The sequence below is a fragment of the Callionymus lyra genome, chromosome 14 (genome assembly GCF_982586985.1).
Source record: "Callionymus lyra chromosome 14, fCalLyr1.hap1.1, whole genome shotgun sequence".
Classification (NCBI taxonomy): domain Eukaryota; kingdom Metazoa; phylum Chordata; class Actinopteri; order Syngnathiformes; family Callionymidae; genus Callionymus; species Callionymus lyra.
Genome location: NC_141831.1, coordinates 4,783,673 through 4,801,681, shown reverse-complemented (window position 1 = coordinate 4,801,681; position 18,009 = coordinate 4,783,673). Strand labels below are relative to the sequence as shown.

The following is an 18,009-nucleotide window of genomic DNA, read 5'->3' as shown; positions in this document are numbered from 1 at the left end:
GCACGTCGCGGTCTGCGGAGGCGCGCACTGTCCACGAACATGACTGGAAAAAACAACATTATTTTTTAAATAAAAAGAATGAAAATCTGAACACGTTTATCGTCACAATCGGGAACAGAAAAAATAAAATAAAAGAGGTGGCATTAAAGTGGCATATGAAATGAAATTAATGCATTAAATACTATTATTCACGATCCGTACAGCAGACGTGCAAAACAATCATTTAATTTAAGTGTCTGGCGTCTTTATTTACATTTCCCCTTTAATATTATTCTCTCACTTGATACACTCATTTATTTTATATAATAATGTCGTTTTTCACACTTTCAAATTACTCATATGTCCCTTTAACACAGGAAAACACTGTTAATATAGTTTCTGATCGATGCTGCAATCCTGTGTTTCCCCCTTTATAATATACTTATAATATAATTATACCAATATAATTATACTGATTTATTACCATTGTTCCAATCGTGTCAAAGCCATCGGTCGCATGTTCATTGTTATCGAATAAAACATCTATCTAAATAAATAAATGTCTCCACAAAGGGTGAAAAAACTTTATTTATTATATCCTTTCGGCTAATAGAGTCACGTGGGTTGTGTCATCTGCAGAAACCGGTACAATGGTGACATCTTGTGGCTATAAAAGGAGTGAAATTATCAAATGATAGATGACAATTTAAAGAGAGCAGTGAACGCACTTTCTAATTGATAAACTCAACAACTGTTTTCACTTTACAAGAATTGCACTTGCGGCAGATTTTATTGCAATTGCAGTAGCTTATTGGGGCACTTTAAAATAAAAAAAGAAGACATTTACAAAGTATTTCACCGTCCCAACATGATGAGTACTATGAGGGTCTTCAGGATGAGAGGAAAAGAAGAACAAGTTCCACATAAATCCTGGAGGGTCTTTTAAATCACTTCTCAGTTTCCTCTGACAGCCCAGATGATTGATGACATCACAGAGACGGGAGGATTTCCCTGAGGGAGATTTTCTGTGAAGAAACAAAGTTGATTAGTTTCCGGAAACACACACAAGTAGAGCTGTTAGAATGCAGGGAGAATTAGACAATTGCTAGTCAGTTTAACATCCTCTAATTCTGTGGTAATACTCATTTGTTACCGGGCCTATATATATATATTATTTGGGCTGCTTAAAATGTTTTCATTTAAAAAAAAGAAAACAGATTGTCTCTGAAATAACATTGACGTGTGACTCTTGACTAGTGAAAATAAGTGAAACCCAAACTCTAGATATCAAATTTCTGTTTCAGAGATTAGTTTCATATAAATAATGCTAAAACTCATTGGAGATACACACATAAAATCAAACATGCAAATACACAAACATCTTGTTGTAACCAGAGCTTTTGCTGAATCAGCGTTATTGTGAGATGTTTTTTTTCATGCACTTAATTGTAGTTTTTTGCAGGTCATGCTATTGTGTTTTTACTGTGTTCTATCTGAGTATCAGCTCGTGAATATCATCCTGACATTTAACCGGTACAAACAAGGTTGGCGACCCCTGGACTAGAACATCATCCAGTCCTGTAACACAGGAGAAAGTGTGACCTTCTCACCTGTAACGTCCTCGGAGGAGTGACCAAAGTTTTTTCATACAAAGAGTCATTTTATATAAGTCTATGAGGTTTAGAAGATCTTTGTGATGTCTGTGAAGAGTTTAACTCTGTCTTGGTTTCTACACTGAAGAAATATTGAGTTTGACATCCGTCTTGGTTTCGCTCGAAGATTGTGTGTTTCCCAGCGTGGTCTCCACATCGGGAGTGACATCATCATTGTGTGACGTTGAAGTTGTGGGCGACGCCGTCACATCCAGGTTCCTCTGCGCCTCAGCAGAGTGCGGTCCAGGATGGGAGTCCAACTGGTTGCTGGACATGGTGAAGATCTTCACCTCGGACGAATCCTGAGTCTGCGCGTCGACCTTCGACCCCTCGTTCCCCACCACCTCCTCCTCCGACACCAGCAGACAGACCATGGGGTCCACCAGGGTCCCCTCCTCCGAGTCGTGGCTGCCGAAGACGATGTCCGGGAACAGGAAGTGCTCGGCGTCCAGGGTGAGGTTGGTGACGCTGGTGGACACGGTGGCCACGTCGTCCTCCCAGGAGTCCGTCAGGTCGGCGGAGTCGCACTCGCTGCCCTCGCTGCAGAGCAGGGGGGACCCCTCGGTCTCGCCCAGGCCGGGGGTCTCCACGCACTTGAGGAGCGACAGCAGGAGCTGGCAGCACTGCACTACGTTACCCATGATGCAATGTGGACGACTAGGCCTGCGTGAGGAAAACACATCATAGTTCAATAAAATTGTTTTGATTACACAACAGATTCTATTTTTAGGTCCCTGTGGTTTTCTATAGGAGATTGAAAAAAGGTAAAATCTGGACGACACGACAGTGATGTTGACACGTCAAGACAAAAACAGGCACGTTTGTGACAACATGATGGTGAGAGTGTGAGGCCCTACCAGTGCTGAGCTCATCCATCTCGTCCTCCAGCCGTCCGTGCAGCTCATGCTGCTGAAGCCACGACTCACGACTCACGACTCACGACTCACGACTCACGACTCACGACTCACGACTCACGACTCACGACTCTCAGGAACACCGTTCAGTCCATGTGCGTCGCAGGAGGAGATGCGAGGCTCTGCTCACAGTTCACTGCGATACCAGTAGATGGCAATTTTCTTAGCTATTAATGATGTAACTTCCTGTGTTCAGCCAATAAAGTGGCTGTCAAACTTGACTATAAACAGATGCTGACTGGGTAAAAATAGCACCAGCAGATCTGACACCTTTGCAAATGGCTGGGCTGACGCGGCACATGATTCCTCTCATCCCACTTCTCTTCTTCCCTCACTTCTTTTTTTTTGCAAATGAGCTGGTATGTCAGTCGGTGGTTGCCATGGCAGCACTGCAGGGCTGTATTCTTATTCTGACCGTGACGTTAAGTTAGCGCTGGAAGCTTCACGCACGGATTAATGATCAAATAATAACAGAGACGACAAACAAGGACGTTCATCCCTTTCTGGTGATGATTAATAAAAAACAACTGAATTTACAGTAATTAATGAAAGATATTTTGACTCTAAACTCTACTACTTATATTTGTAATACATCCAAATCATTAATGTTACTTTATCATTCATAATACAATTAAATATATGGTCATTGATGGACTTCAGTAATGTAATAATTTAGTTTTCATTTACTATTTAATATAATTATTACATATTTTTATGCCAACTTAAATGTGCAAGTCACTTATTTTATTCTATTCGTTTTATAATAAATCTACATCGATTTAAAAAAAAAAAAATCCACTCATAATCCAGTGATCCTAATCTTGAGAATACCAGTCCTGTTTTAAAGTCCAATTTGATCAGTAAAATAAAGATTATTTATCCAATAATTAAATTACTTCTAGGGAAACATAATTTTTTTTTTTATCACTATTAATATTCCCCTAAAATAGTTGTAGTAATTTAATATAGGCTGGATATGATATATTGAAATGTTAAACCTAAACATTTATACTTTCTTTTAATATATATTTTGGAACCGATGTCCTGTTGATTTTCATTTAATATGTTGTACGTTATGTTATATTAAATTCAAGATATTAGTCGTATTGCAAAGTTTTAAAATGTTTTATGTAATTTATTTTGTACTTTATAATATTATATTATATCAATCAAATTTCTTTGTTATGATTGTTATTTGTATTATTGTTTTTAAATATGTGTATTAATCAAACCATTAAATATGTAAATTTCGAATGGAATAATATTTTCTCTCTTTTCTTAAATATTTATGATATGCTGTATTTAAATTGGTTAAATAGAAAAATAAATACAGTATTTTATACGCAACAATGTTTATAATTTAATGCACTTGTGAACGGCTATGTTGAGAGCTAGCTCAAGCTAACTAGCTAGCATGTGGGTAAACACCGGATATGACGCAACCAGTCGCCGGGGCGGTTGAACACACGCGGCTCTGCTGTCAACATGGCAAACACTGAGGTAACGAATCTTTATGCTGATATTTTTCCACACAAAACCCCACAATTATCTCATTCCCCCCCAAACATGTGTGCCCTTCGTAGGCGGGGAAACTTTGGGGAGGACGCTTCGTGGGGGACACGGATCCGGTCATGGAGAAGTTCAACGCGTCCATCTCCTACGACCAGAGAATGTGGGACGCTGACGTCAGAGGCAGCAAAGCCTACGTCATAGCTCTGGAGAAAGCGAAGCTGGTGACAGAAGATGAGAAGAAGAAGATCTTGGATGGTCTGAGTCAGGTGAAGACACGAGAAACTGTCATGTCCATCAACACTGAAGACGAAATGTAAACAGATAAATTGATCATAAATCAATAACACATGATGGAGGTTTCTCTTAGATTCTGTTTTCCTTTTTTAACTTTTCACATTGACATCATTTTTACCCAAAACTTGCTTGCAATACGTTCCCCTCCATAGGTGGCGCTGTAACCCGTTTACGTTACTTTTTAAATGTGTTAAAAATGATGTGTCAGAGTAACGTGGTTGTTAGTGTGTATTTGGAATTTGAAAGAAATGTTGTTTTTATTTGACCTTCACAATCGAAGATGGTATTAATGACAACAGCAAATAATGTCATGAAACAAACACTAATGTAACATGGGATATAAAGTATAGATAAAAGTCCAAAAGTCTCCTGTGAAAGGGTTGAATTATTGATGAAGGTCCAGGTCTGGATCAGCTATTGTGTTAATGGACGACAGCAGGAAATGTGCTGCGAGTTGAAATTCCTTCTTTGTTCTCGGCCAGAGTCACATGACTGCTGGTCAATGAACACAAGAAGAAATGCTTTAAAAGTTTCTTTGTTTGTTTTATTAATTTGTAATCTGCACATCATAGGTTAATGTAGTTGTTTTTTGGTGTCATGTGATCATTTACAGGTGTCATGTGATCGTTTATGGCGAATCAGGTGATCATTTATGGGTGTCATGTGATCATTTATGGGTGTCATGTGAACATTTATGGGTGTCATGTGAACATTTATGGGTGTCGTGATCATTTATGGATTTGAATGTGATAAGTTATGGGTGTCATGTGATCATTTATGGGTATCATGTGAACATGTATGGGTGTCATGTGATCATTTATGGATTTGAATGTGATCATTTATGGGTGTCATGTGAACATTTATGGGTGTCATGTGATCATTTATGGGTGTCATGTGATCATTTATGGATTTGAATGTGATCATTTATGGGTGTCATGTGATCGTTTATGGAATCAGGTGATCATTTGCAGGTGTCATGTGAACATTTATGGGTGTCATGTGAACATTTATGGGTGTCATGTGATCATTTATGGATTTGAATGTGATCATTTATGGGTGTCATGTGAACATTTATGGGTGTCATGTGAACATTTATGGGTGTCATGTGATCATTTATGGATTTGAATGTGATCATTTATGGGTGTCATGTGAACATTTATGGGTGTCATGTGATCATTTATGGAATCAGGTGATCATTTGCAGGTGTCATGTGATCATTTATGGGTGTCATGTGAGCATTTATGGGTGTCATGTGATCATTTATGGATTTGAATGTGATCATTTATGGGTGTCATGTGATCATTTATGGGTGTCATGTGATCATTTATGGGTGTCATGTGATCATTTATGGATTTGAATGTGATCATTTATGGGTGTTATGTGAACATTTATGGGTGTCATGTGATAATTTATGGATTTGAATGTGATCATTTATGGGTGTCATGTGAACATTTATGGGTGTCATGTGAACATTTATGGGTGTCATGTGATCATTTATGGGTGTCATGTGAACATTTATGGGTGTCATGTGATCATTTATGGGTGTCATGTGATCATTTATGGATTTGAATGTGATCATTTATGGGTGTCATGTGAACATTTATGGGTGTTCACCTCAACAACCGCTTGGACTGGGTGGATAACACTGCTGCTCTCTATAAAAAAGGGCGGAGTAGAATCTACCTGCTCCGGAGGTTGAGGTCGTTTGGTGTCCGGGGGCCACTCCTGAAGTCATTCTATGACTCAGTAGTGGCCTCTGCCATCTTCAACGGTGTGGTCTGCTGGGGGAGCAGCATGACAGCAAAGGATAGGGCTAAACTGGACAGCCTTATTAAGAAGGCCAGTTACGTCCTAGGGCGCCCCCTGGATCCTGTGGAGGAAGTGACTGGAGGGAGGATGCGGAGCAAGCTGGGCTCCATGAGGAGGAACTTGTCTCACCCTCTCCAGCACACACTGAGGGCATTGAGGAGCTCCATCAGTGATAGGATGCTCCATCCCCGGTGTGTGAGGGAGAGGTACCGCAGGTCTTTCCTCCCTGCTGCCATCAGACTCCACAACAAAAACACACCAAGATAACTATTTAACTGCACCTCTTGTTATTTATGTAAATATGATTGTGTAAATATTATATAGCGCAGATTTATCTTTTATTCCATTTAGATTTTATTTCTCGTTTTTATTTCTGGGTGTTTCATTTCGCTTGCTGCTGTTAAACCGAATTTCCCCTCGCGGGACTAATAAAGGTTTTCTGATTCTGATTCTGATTCTGTCATGTGATCATTTATGGGTGTCATGTGATCATTTATGGATTTGAATGTGATCATTTATGGGTGTCATGTGATCATTTATGGATTTAATGTGATCATTTATGGGTGTCATGTGATCATTTATGGATTTGAATGTGATCATTTATGGGTGTCATGTGAACATTTATGGGTGTCATGTGATCATTTATGGGTGTCATGTGATCATTTATGGATTTGAATGTGATCATTTATGGGTGTCATGTGATCGTTTATGGAATCAGGTGATCATTTGCAGGTGTCATGTGAACATTTATGGGTGTCATGTGAACATTTATGGGTGTCATGTGATCATTTATGGGTGTCATGTGATCATTTATGGATTTGAATGTGATCATTTATGGGTGTCATGTGATCATTTATGGATTTGAATGTGATCATTTATGGGTGTCATGTGATCATTTATGGATTTAATGTGATCATTAATGGGTGTCATGTGATCGGTTCATCCCCTCATGGTTGAGGTCACTGGAGTTCGTAACTAATGGCTCAGACAATGCCAGGTTCATGAAACAACACCCTCTGATCTGGATCTTCTTCCCCAGGTGTCTGAGGAGTGGTCCAAAGGAGTGTTTGTCATCAAGGCTGGAGACGAGGACATCCACACAGCTAACGAGCGCAGACTGACGGTGACCTTGACCTTTACCACTCATCACTCATCTGTCCTGTCAAGTAGATTCATGCTCTGGTAGTTCACTAGAACACAAGTAGATTAACGTCCATGATTTTATTTCTTTATTACTTACTAACTCTTTCATGGTTTATGTTCCAATAAAATTATTATATTTATTACAATTCAAATCCTGCGAGTTCCTGGCAGTGACTGAGGACAAGAGGATACAGTGAGTCCAGCAGCTTTTAAAGCTGATGTTTGGATATATTTTGGTTTGAAAACAAATGAAAGTAGTTACGATACTACACTAACGCAACACCAGAGTCAGGTACTGGACAATACTACACATATATCCTTGTTACTACACTATCACAACACCAGAGTTAGGTACTGGACAATACTACACATAAATCCTTGTTACTACACTATCAAAACACCAGAGTGAAGTACTGGACAATACTAGACATATATACTTGTTACTACACTATCACAACACCAGGGTCAAGTACTGGACAATACTACACATATATACTTGTTACTACACCATCACAACACCAGGGTCAAGTACTGGACAATACTACACATATATACTTGTTACTACACCATCACAACACCAGGGTCAAGTACTGGACAATACTACACATATATACTTGTTACTACACTATCACAACACCAGAGTCAAGTACTGGACAATACTACACATATATACTTGTTACTACACTAACACAACACCAGAGTCAGGTACTGGACAATACTACACATATATCCTTGTTACTACACTATCACAACACCAGAGTTAGGTACTGGACAATACTACACATAAATCCTTGTTACTACACTATTAAAACACCAGAGTGAAGTACTGGACAATACTAGACATATATACTTGTTACTACACTATCACAACACCAGGGTCAAGTACTGGACAATACTACACATATATACTTGTTACTACACCATCACATCACCAGGGTCAAGTACTGGACAATACTACACATATATACTTGTTACTACACCATCACAACACCAGGGTCAAGTACTGGACAATACTACACATATATACTTGTTACTACACTATCACAACACCAGAGTCAAGTACTGGACAATACTACACATATATACTTGTTACTACACTATCACAACCCCAGGGTCAAGTACTGGACAATACTACACATATATACTTGTTACTACACCATCACAACACCAGGGTCAAGTACTGGACAATACTAGACATATATACTTGTTACTACACTATCACAACACCAGGGTCAAGTACTGGACAATACTACACATATATACTTGTTACTACACCATCACAACACCAGGGTCAAGTACTGGACAATACTAGACATATATACTTGTGACTACACTATCACAACACCAGGGTCAAGTACTGGACAATACTACACATATATACTTGTTACTACACTATCACAACACCAGGGTCAAGTACTGGACAATACTACACATATATACTTGTTACTACACTATCACAACACCAGAGTCAAGTACTGGACAATACTACACATATATACTTGTCACCACACTATCACAACACCAGAGTCAAGTACTGGACAATACTACACATATATACTTGTAACTACACTATCACAACACCAGAGTCAAGTACTGGACAATACTACACATATAAACTTGTTACTACACTATCACGACACCAGAGTCAAGTACTGGACAATACTACGCATATAAACTTGTTACTACACTATCACAACACCAGAGTCAAGTACTCGACAGTACTACACATATATACTTGTTACTACACTATCACAACACCAGAGTCAAGTACTGGACAATACTACACATATATCCTTGTTATTACACTATCACAACACCAGAGTCAAGTACTGGACAATACAACACATATATCCTTGTTATTACACTATCACAACACCAGAGTCAAGTACTGGACAATACTACACATATATCCTTGTTATTACACTATCACAACACCAGAGTCAAGTACTGGACAATACAACACATATATACTTGTTACTACACTATCACAACACCAGAGTCAAGTACTGGACAATACTACACGTATATACTTGTTACTACACTATCACAACACCAGAGTCAAGTACTGGACAATACTACACATATATCCTCATTACTACACTATCACAACACCAGAGTCAAGTACTGGACAATACTACACATATAAACTTGTTACTACACTATCACGACACCAGAGTCAAGTACTGGACAATACTACGCATATAAACTTGTTACTACACTATCACAACACCAGAGTCAAGTACTCGACAGTACTACACATATATACTTGTTACTACACTATCACAACACCAGAGTCAAGTACTGGACAATACTACACATATATACTTGTTACTACACTATCACAACACCAGAGTCAAGTACTGGACAATACTACACATATATACTTGTTACTACACTATCACAACACCAGAGTCAAGTACTCGACAGTACTACACATATATACTTGTTACTACACTATCACAACACCAGAGTCAAGTACTGGACAATACTACACATATATACTTGTTACTACACTATCACAACACCAGAGTCAAGTACTGGACAATACTACACATATATACTTGTTACTACACTATCACAACACCAGAGTCAAGTACTGGACAATACTACACATATATACTTGTCACTACACTATCACAACACCAGAGTCAAGTACTGGACAATACTACACATAAATACTTGTTACTACACTATCACTACATATCGTATTGTTGTATTGTGATATGTATGGTATCACCAGATTCTTGAAAATACACACCCCTAGTACACACTGAACAGTATTCTCTCCAGTAACAACAAGTATGCGTTGCTTCCAGGAGTTGATCGGCGCCGCAGCAGGGAAGCTCCACACCGGCCGCAGCAGGAACGACCAGGTGGTGACGGACATGCGTCTGTGGCTGCGAGACGCCATCTCCACCCTGACGCAGCGCTCGCTGCAGCTGGTCGCCACCATGTTGGATCGCGCCGCAGCGTGAGGCGCCGCCACAACGACGCCGGCGCTTCCTGTTCTCACGCTTGTGTTGCTGTGCAGGGAGGTGGACGTCCTGTTTCCTGGTTACACCCACATGCAGCGAGCGCAGCCAATCAGATGGAGCCACTGGATGATGAGGTACAGGTGTGCGTTCAGCTGGTGTCGTCACTCACCTGTTCTCTGTCCAGTCATTGTGTCGCCGTGAGCAGAGACGTGGACCGTCTTCAGGAGATCAAGAGAAGAGTCAACGTTCTACCTCTGGGCAGGTGAGCTCACCACTCTTAACTATAACCATTACTCGGTTACTAACTAGTAGCTTCTCAGTGGAGCCATCGCTGGAACTCCGTTTGACATCGACAGAGATTTACTGCGTCAAGGTAACGAATGTTTATTCATTTATGTGTAGTTGTTCGATGGTAAACAAATGTGTTTTTGTTCACAACTATAGCTTTTTTTAGTGCATAATATAAACGTAAAAATAAAGTAAACAATAAAAGTGATGCAGAATCTGTTGTTATCTCAGTGTCGTCAGAAGGTTTACTGTGGATTCAACGTTTTTTAAACGTATTGTTTTTTAATGAAAATGTTGTTTTTGAAGAACTGACATTTATAATATAATAATTTCTATATTTTAAGGTTCAATGTCAACAAAATAAAATTCAATTTTTTTATTTTTGACATATAGTTACATTCAAAAAATACTTTCTACGTCACATGATTGGCTAAGAGTAACTCAATACTCGGTCTGGTGACACTATTATCGCTCGTGTTGTCTCTGGGTCAAGGTGACCCGAGAACAAATGTGTTCGTTGTATCCCTTGTGTTGTCTCTGGGTAAAGATGAATGACCTCCACCACTGCATATGTATTTACGGAAGCCAGGGGGGGTCGTTGACCTTGACCCAGAGACAACACGAGGAATACCACAAACACCTTTTTTTTTCGGGGTCCTCGGGTCACTTTGACCCAGAGACAAGACAACGGATACGACAAAAAACAATTTTTTTCCGGGATCTTCGGGGAAACTTGACCCAGCGATAACGCAAGGGATACCTCAAACATATTTGTTTTCAGGGTCTTCGGGTCACTTTGACCCAAAGACAACACGAGGGTTTAACCAACATTTTAATATCGAATTTAAAAGTCTATCAATGAAAACATATAGAGCTGGGGTTCGAGGACGTCAGTCTCAACAGTATGGACGCCACCGGACAGAGAGACTGTGTCGGTGAGTGATTCGCTGGGTGATGTGTATATATATATATATATATATATATACACTATATGTATATTTAAAAAACCTTTTCCTCTCAGTGGAGTTTCTTTTCTGGGCGTCTCTGTGTCTGACTCACCTGAGCAAGATGGCGGAGGATCTGTTGCTCTACAGCACCAAAGAATTCTCCTTCGTGTCTCTGTCTGACGCCTACAGGTCAGTGAAGAACATACAGTGATTGATGATGTTATCATGAGTCTCATGAGTGACGTCTGCAGCACAGGCAGCAGTTTGATGCCGCAGAAGAAGAACGCCGACAGTCTGGAGCTGATCCGGAGTAAAGCTGGTCGAGTGTTCGGCAGAGTGAGACTATTTTCTCTACACCATCTGGAGCGTTTGTGTCTTCTTGTTTACACTATTGTTTATTTTGTGTCTGAACAAGAAGGATGTGTCTCGCCTGCAGTTGATACTTAACTCTGCAGACAGAATTCTGAGCCGCTCTAGAAGAAGAACTCACATTTCTCCAGTTCCCTTCCCATTACTTCCCATTACCTCCATTTCTTTTCATTACTTCCCATTTTTTCCCATTACTTACATTCCTTCCAATTCCTTCCCATTACTTCCCATTTCTTCCTATGACTTCCATGACTTCCTGTTCCTTCACACTCCTTCCTATTCCTTCCCATTACTTCCCGTTCCTTCCATTTCTTCCCATTTCTTCTTTTGACTTCCATAACTTCCTGTTCCTTCCCATTACTTGCTGTTCCTTCCAATTACTTCCCATTCCTTCCAATTACTTCCCATTCCTTCCAATTACTTCCCGTTCCTTCTAATTACTTCCCGTTCCTTCCCATTACTTCCCGTTCCTTCCCGTTCCTTTTCATTACTTCCCATTTCTTCCTATGACTTCCATGACTTCCTGTTCCTCTCCGTTCCTTCCATTCCTTCCAATTACTTCCCGTTCCTTCCAATTACTTCCCGTTCCTTCCCATTACTTCCCATTCCTTCTTGTTCCTTCCTGTTCCTTACCGTTCCTTTACATTACTTCCCATTCCTTACAATTACTTCCCGTTCCTTCCCATTACTTCCCATTCCTTCTTGTTCCTTCCCGTTCCTTCCCGTTCCTTCCCATTACTTCCCATTCCTTCTTGTTCCTTCCCGTTCCTTCCCATTACTTCCCATTCCTTCTTGTTCCTTCACGTTCCTTTACATTACTTCCCATTCCCATTACTCTGCAGACAGAATTCTGAGCCGCTCTAGAAGAAGAACTCACATTTCTCCAGTTCCCTTCCCATTACTTCCCATTACCTCCATTTCTTTTCATTACTTCCCATTTTTTCCCATTACTTACATTCCTTCCAATTCCTTCCCATTACTTCCCATTTCTTCCTATGACTTCCATGACTTCCTGTTCCTTCACACTCCTTCCTATTCCTTCCCATTACTTCCCGTTCCTTCCATTTCTTCCCATTTCTTCTTTTGACTTCCATAACTTCCTGTTCCTTCCCATTACTTGCTGTTCCTTCCAATTACTTCCCATTCCTTCCAATTACTTCCCATTCCTTCCAATTACTTCCCGTTCCTTCTAATTACTTCCCGTTCCTTCCCATTACTTCCCGTTCCTTCCCGTTCCTTTTCATTACTTCCCATTTCTTCCTATGACTTCCATGACTTCCTGTTCCTCTCCGTTCCTTCCATTCCTTCCAATTACTTCCCGTTCCTTCCAATTACTTCCCGTTCCTTCCCATTACTTCCCATTCCTTCTTGTTCCTTCCTGTTCCTTACCGTTCCTTTACATTACTTCCCATTCCTTACAATTACTTCCCGTTCCTTCCCATTACTTCCCATTCCTTCCCGTTCCTTCCCATTACTTCCCATTCCTTCTTGTTCCTTCCCGTTCCTTCCCATTACTTCCCATTCCTTCTTGTTCCTTCACGTTCCTTTACATTACTTCCCATTCCCATTACTCTGCAGACAGAATTCTGAGCCGCTCTAGAAGAAGAACTCACATTTCTCCAGTTCCCTTCCCATTACTTCCCATTACCTCCATTTCTTTTCATTACTTCCCATTTTTTCCCATTACTTACATTCCTTCCAATTCCTTCCCATTACTTCCCATTTCTTCCTATGACTTCCATGACTTCCTGTTCCTTCACACTCCTTCCTATTCCTTCCCATTACTTCCCGTTCCTTCCATTTCTTCCCATTTCTTCTTTTGACTTCCATAACTTCCTGTTCCTTCCCATTACTTGCTGTTCCTTCCAATTACTTCCCATTCCTTCCAATTACTTCCCATTCCTTCCAATTACTTCCCGTTCCTTCTAATTACTTCCCGTTCCTTCCCATTACTTCCCGTTCCTTCCCGTTCCTTGTCATTACTTCCCATTTCTTCCTATGACTTCCATGACTTCCTGTTCCTCTCCGTTCCTTCCATTCCTTCCAATTACTTCCCGTTCCTTCCAATTACTTCCCGTTCCTTCCCATTACTTCCCATTCCTTCTTGTTCCTTCCTGTTCCTTACCGTTCCTTTACATTACTTCCCATTCCTTACAATTACTTCCCGTTCCTTCCCATTACTTCCCATTCCTTCTTGTTCCTTCCCGTTCCTTCCCGTTCCTTCCCATTACTTCCCATTCCTTCTTGTTCCTTCCCGTTCCTTCCCATTACTTCCCATTCCTTCTTGTTCCTTCACGTTCCTTTACATTACTTCCCATTCCCATTACTCTGCAGACAGAATTCTGAGCCGCTCTAGAAGAAGAACTCACATTTCTCCAGTTCCCTTCCCATTACTTCCCATTACCTCCATTTCTTTTCATTACTTCCCATTTTTTCCCATTACTTACATTCCTTCCAATTCCTTCCCATTACTTCCCATTTCTTCCTATGACTTCCATGACTTCCTGTTCCTTCACACTCCTTCCTATTCCTTCCCATTACTTCCCGTTCCTTCCATTTCTTCCCATTTCTTCTTTTGACTTCCATAACTTCCTGTTCCTTCCCATTACTTGCTGTTCCTTCCAATTACTTCCCATTCCTTCCAATTACTTCCCATTCCTTCCAATTACTTCCCGTTCCTTCTAATTACTTCCCGTTCCTTCCCATTACTTCCCGTTCCTTCCCGTTCCTTGTCATTACTTCCCATTTCTTCCTATGACTTCCATGACTTCCTGTTCCTCTCCGTTCCTTCCATTCCTTCCAATTACTTCCCGTTCCTTCCAATTACTTCCCGTTCCTTCCCATTACTTCCCATTCCTTCTTGTTCCTTCCTGTTCCTTACCGTTCCTTTACATTACTTCCCATTCCTTACAATTACTTCCTGTTCCTTCCCATTACTTCCCATTCCTTCTTGTTCCTTCCCGTTCCTTCCCGTTCCTTCCCATTACTTCCCATTCCTTCTTGTTCCTTCCCGTTCCTTCCCGTTCCTTCCCATTACTTCCCATTCCTTCTTGTTCCTTCCGGTTCCTTCCCGTTCCTTCCCATTACTTCCCATTCCTTCTTGTTCCTTCCCGTTCCTTTACATTACTTCCCATTCCTTACAATTACTTCCCGTTCCTTCCCATTACTTCCCATTCCTTCTTGTTCCTTCCCGTTCCTTTACATTACTTCCCATTCCTTACAATTACTTCCTGTTCCTTCCCGTTCCTTCCCGTTCCTTTACATTACTTCCCATTTCTTCCTATGACTTCCATGACTTCCTGTTCCTCTCCTTTCCTTCCCGTTCCTTCCCATTACTTCCCGTTCCTTCCCATTACTTCCCATTCCTTCCCATTCCTTCCCATTCCTTTTCATTACTTCCCATTTCTTCCTATGACTTCCATGACTTCCCGTTCTTTCCCATTCCTTCCCTCCCTCCCTCAGTAACTTCATGTACTTGATATGTTCCAGTGCACCGGTCTGATGATGACCCTGAAAGGTCTTCCCAGCACCTACAACAAAGACCTGCAGGTCAGGATTAAGGTGTAAAACATTAGTAAACATGTCACTGATGTGGTTCTGATGCTGCAGGAGGACAAGGAGGCCTTGTTCGACTGCTACGACACGGTTCACGATGTTCTGCAGGTGACGACCGGCGTCATCTCCACTCTCAAGGTTTGATGTTCTTTTATAAACGGTTTATATATTCGCGCTACTTGGTTTGAACGCACGGTGGCGCCATTGTTAACAAGCAAAGGATTGTTTTCTGTGGAAAAAATGGTTTTAGGAAAATAAAATCTGATCTTTCGTCGTAACAATCTGTTCAGTACCAGGAAGTATAAGTGCCACAGAAAGATTAAATATTACAACTTTAACTACAAGAATAGAGTAGTATATTTAGTGCATACGTTACAGAATTAAAGTCATATTTATTACAAGGTTAAAGTCATATATGTTACATCTACTTAGAGATTAAAGGGGTTTAATACATTTATTAAAAAATTAAGTCGTATATATTATATTAAACACAAGATTAAATTTGTATATATTACATTTAACACAAGATGAATGTATATATAATACATGCATAATGCATATTATATTTGTTACAAAGTTTAGGTCATATATTACATCCTTTTTAGATTAAGGCGCATGTATTTACATTTATTTCATTATCCATGTCGTTTATAGATCAAAATATCATAGAAGCAACAGCGCTAGGCAAAATGATAACCAGATCGGAAGAATTCTTGCAATAATATGCTAATAATAACCCAATTTAAACGATGACGCTACAATGATATGCTAACCAGCTTGAAGAAATAATGACGCTACAATGATATGCTAATCAGCTCTAAGTCTAAGCTAGCTAGCTAGATAGACTTTATTCATCCCTCTGGAGATCTCTTTTGGGAAATAGTTTTTCAAGCATGAGGAATGTATGAGCCCCTGAGTCTTTTAGTGTTGCATCTGCATCTGGGGAGGAGCATTCATGCACTCCATGTAAATATAAATATAAATATGTAACTCCTGTGTTGTTCTCAGTATTATCTTGACTTTTAAAGTATATATTTTATTGAGTATTGTTTTGATTGTTTGAGCGCTTTGTGACCCTGGTCTGGAAAAGCGCTATATAAATACTAATTACTTACTTATACATTACTTATATATATACTGTATATCTCAAGAGATTATTGTCATTTTTACCAAATGTATTACAATATTATTGGTCGTCTATATGACATGTATTACAAGATTCAAGAAGTCTTTTATATTAACATTTACTACAAGATTAAAGTTGTATATTTTTAACGAGATATAAGTGGAATATATTATTATTTGTTACATTCTACATACTAGAATACATGGCATTTATTATCAGATGAATGTGGTATATACTACATTTATTGGTATGCACTTATATATACAACTTTATTCCGATAATTGTTATATATATACTACTTTTATTTCGTAATAAATGTAATATGTATGACTTTAATCTCTTAGTAACTACTAAATACTCGTTGAGGGAAGTAGTGTGGCTTCTATTCAAAATATATACATGTATAAAAGTAGATATAACTCAAACTTGTGTGGTTCAGATCCACGCGAGTGTGATGGAAGCTGCTCTCAGTCCAGACATGCTGGCCACGGACCTGGCCTACTACCTCGTGAGGAAAGGCGTGAGTTGAACCTTCACCGACAGGAAGTGACATCACAGACGAGCGCGACTCACGTACGTCGTCATCCTTGCAGCTGCCGTTCCGAGAGGCTCACGGTTTGTCCGGTAAAGCCGTCTTCATGGCCGAGTCCAGGGGCGTCGCCCTGAGTCAGCTGACCCCGCAGGACCTGAGCTCCGTCAGGTGAGGGTCTTCAGGGGTCAGGGGTCACTGTGGTTCTCATCCTTCTCTTCTGGTCAGTCCTGCGTTCGGCAGCGACGTGGCGTCCGTCTGGGACTACGGGAGCAGCGTGGAGCAGTACAGCGCCCCCGGTGGAACGGCCAAGAGCAGCGTCCTGGCTCAGGTGGATCAGCTGCGCACCTGGCTGAAGAAACACTCGCCGTGATGTTGAGCCGATGGAGTCACTGGATCAGGTTTACTGAGTTTTGCAACGAATCTAAATAAATTTTCAATTCAACTAAAAACATTGTAGCCGAGTTTATCGAGTGACACAATACAACCATGATGCTACAATGCTATGCTAATACTAACCAGTGCTGTGTCTCAAATCGCATACTAATCTTAGTATGCTAGAAGTTAGTATGCATCAGTTTAGTATGCATACTAACTAGTACGCAAATTCTTCACAGATAGTATTTCTCAAATCAAACCCTGAAGCTACACACTAACCGGAAATCACATGACAGCTTCTTCTTCTACTTCTATTTAACGATGTTTCAAGCAGCTGTTTGAACGCTATCGCCACCTGCTGGCAGCACGTATTGCAACTTTGGAAAAAGAAATAAAGAAAAAATATGAGAATCTAAATAATCGCGAGATATTTAAGCTGGTATCAGCAGCGAAGACGTGTTTATCCTCCTACTGCTGCTGAAAATACACATTTAAGTATATGCATATATATGCATTTATATATGACGTAACTTCCGTTT

General features: G+C 40.2%; 2 protein-coding genes across 3 annotated transcripts; one reads left to right on the top strand and one right to left on the bottom strand.

Moving 5' to 3' along the window:
- Nucleotides 1-530: 530 nt before the first annotated feature.
- On the bottom strand, nt 531-2,806 carry LOC148065765 (uncharacterized). The gene is made up of 3 exons (XM_087807562.1): nt 2,489-2,806; nt 1,590-2,294; nt 531-1,004 (listed from the first exon to the last, which is right to left on the bottom strand). The coding sequence occupies exon 2, from the start codon at nt 2,270-2,272 to the stop codon at nt 1,709-1,711; it is 564 nt and encodes a 187-aa protein (XP_087663688.1). The 5' UTR covers nt 2,273-2,294; nt 2,489-2,806; the 3' UTR covers nt 531-1,004; nt 1,590-1,708.
- A 1,191-nt stretch (nt 2,807-3,997) lies between these two features.
- Nucleotides 3,998-17,528, top strand: asl (argininosuccinate lyase). Of its 2 annotated transcripts, none has more exons than XM_087807050.1 (15): nt 3,998-4,045; nt 4,129-4,323; nt 7,200-7,283; nt 10,120-10,274; nt 10,335-10,412; nt 10,463-10,540; nt 10,599-10,651; nt 11,439-11,501; nt 11,588-11,702; nt 11,765-11,849; nt 15,372-15,431; nt 15,492-15,575; nt 17,003-17,083; nt 17,157-17,263; nt 17,321-17,528. In XM_087807050.1, the coding sequence occupies exons 1-15, from the start codon at nt 4,031-4,033 to the stop codon at nt 17,463-17,465; spliced, it is 1,398 nt and encodes a 465-aa protein (XP_087663176.1). In that variant the 5' UTR covers nt 3,998-4,030; the 3' UTR covers nt 17,466-17,528. The 2 variants fall into 2 exon arrangements, with proteins under 2 accessions (XP_087663176.1, XP_087663177.1); XM_087807051.1 differs by lacking the exon at nt 3,998-4,045 and adding an exon at nt 4,965-4,993 and having other exon boundaries at nt 4,211-4,323.
- Nucleotides 17,529-18,009: the final 481 nt, after the last annotated feature.

Excerpts from the sequence above, each read along its gene's own strand:
- asl (XM_087807050.1), top strand. Across the intron at positions 11,850-15,371 it reads CTGGTCGAGTGTTCGGCAGA|TGCACCGGTCTGATGATGAC; the intron begins GTGAGACTATTT and ends GATATGTTCCAG. Across the intron at positions 15,432-15,491 it reads CCTACAACAAAGACCTGCAG|GAGGACAAGGAGGCCTTGTT; the intron begins GTCAGGATTAAG and ends CTGATGCTGCAG.
- LOC148065765 (XM_087807562.1), bottom strand. The coding sequence starts at position 2,272 with ATGGGTAACGTAGTGCAGTGCTGCCAGCTCCTGCTGTCGCTCCTCAAG.